The 1,424-nt window shown below is 56.1% G+C and overlaps 2 protein-coding genes across 2 annotated transcripts in view; both read left to right on the forward strand.

Moving 5' to 3' along the window:
• Window positions 1–15, forward strand: part of Tco025E_08611 (putative retrotransposon hot spot (RHS) protein) — a gene marked incomplete at both ends in the record, with an annotated part of 1,275 nt that extends 1,260 nt beyond the window's left edge. The window contains one exon of the mRNA XM_029375456.1: window positions 1–15. This exon is cut by the window's left edge and continues 1,260 nt beyond it. Coding sequence (XP_029224428.1) covers window positions 1–15 — 15 coding nt within the window.
• Window positions 16–146: 131 nt separating this feature from the next.
• Window positions 147–1,424, forward strand: part of Tco025E_08612 (putative retrotransposon hot spot (RHS) protein) — a gene marked incomplete at both ends in the record, with an annotated part of 1,314 nt that continues 36 nt past the window's right edge. Inside the window, one exon of the mRNA XM_029375457.1 lies at window positions 147–1,424. This exon is cut by the window's right edge and continues 36 nt beyond it. Within this exon, the coding sequence (XP_029224429.1) occupies window positions 147–1,424 (1,278 nt within the window).

The raw sequence follows: 1,424 nt of genomic DNA on the forward strand, positions 1-1,424 counted from the left end.
GCAGCACTTCCTTGAGGCGGTCGTACGTTGTGGTTGGAACGCCCGGCATCGGCAAGTCGCTGGCGGTAGGGTCCTTCGTGCTGCACCAGCTCCTGCACTACGACGCCGCCAAGGTCCCTTTGGTGGCCTACTTTGTGAATGAGTCAATGTACCTTTTTCGCAAGACGGGGAACAATGCAAGGACCGTGGTGAAATACACAAACACTGATCAGGGTGCGTTGGTCATCGAGGCATTGGCTGAAAAGCAAATTGCGGGCTACTTTATTTTTGATGTGACTAAGGGACTTCCTCCCCCACATAGGCTGCCCAATGAACATTGGGGCGGAGTTGTGTTGAGCTCGCCTGATAAAAGCAACTATGAGGAGTGGGAGAAACAACGGGGTGCATTTTACATTTATGTCAACTGCTACACTCCACGAGAGCTGAAGGCGTTTTATGCGTGGCAGGTACGCGACTCGCTCCGCGACTCGCACGGAAGCGAAAGAAGAAGAAAGGCCCTTGAGGAGTGGGATAATAAGGTGAAGCGACGCATGTATGAGGTTGGACCATTCCCTCGATATGTTTTCGACGACACCTCTTACTTAAAACAGTGGAATGCAATTGAAGCTGTGCTGCTCCTTAGGACTGAGGCGGAATGGGAGGATTTCGCGAGGATTTTGTTCGGCAGGGTTGAGTGGCGGGAGGACCGGACAACGCACAGACTGCTCAAGCTTGTGCGTGTGTTGGGGGTGGCGGGGAGGGAGCAGTGGAGGGTGGAGGGGGAAAGCTCCAGAAATGTTCCTGCTTCATTTGAGATCGAAGCAGGATTGCGGCGGCTCGTGCTAGCGGAGAGATTTCAGATGTCGGCTTTGCTGTCCGCCCTGGGAACGTGCTGTTTTGGTGCCGCTGCCGATCTTGAGCGCTTGGGCTGCTTGGCGTTTCTGATCGGCGGCGTCGTCGAGGCGGTTGCCCGCAAGATGAAGTACATTCCCCGCACTGCGGGGGGAGAACCGCGGGCCAGCGTGTTGGCGGACGAGCACGCACGAGGTCGCTTTCCAAGCAGGCCCCGCTTGCTCGAGTACACGACGGAAGGGGCTCGGAACACCGTAATACAGAAGGTTGGCCTTGAACCCGGTGTTCTGTATATCCCCGACACACGCCTTTTCCCCGTGCTGGATGCGTTCTACGTGGCCGAGGTGCAGCGGGCAGCAGCTGCCAAGAAGAAATCCGGGCGGGCCCGCGCTACTCCCACCGGTGGCCAGAGCAGCGCCGAGAGGGTAATTACGTTTATCGGGCTGCAGGTGACAAGGCAAGATACTCACGACATCACCGCCAGTAAGATGGCTTTATTTATGGAATACATGAGGAGCAACTTCAATAACTGGGAGGTGCTGAAGGAAGCGATGGAGTGGGAGTTCATTTACATCCGGCACGCTGAGAGCACG

The sequence above is a fragment of the Trypanosoma conorhini genome, assembly GCF_003719485.1.
Source record: "Trypanosoma conorhini strain 025E chromosome Unknown Tco_14.4_contig_00825, whole genome shotgun sequence".
NCBI classification, from domain to species: domain Eukaryota; phylum Euglenozoa; class Kinetoplastea; order Trypanosomatida; family Trypanosomatidae; genus Trypanosoma; species Trypanosoma conorhini.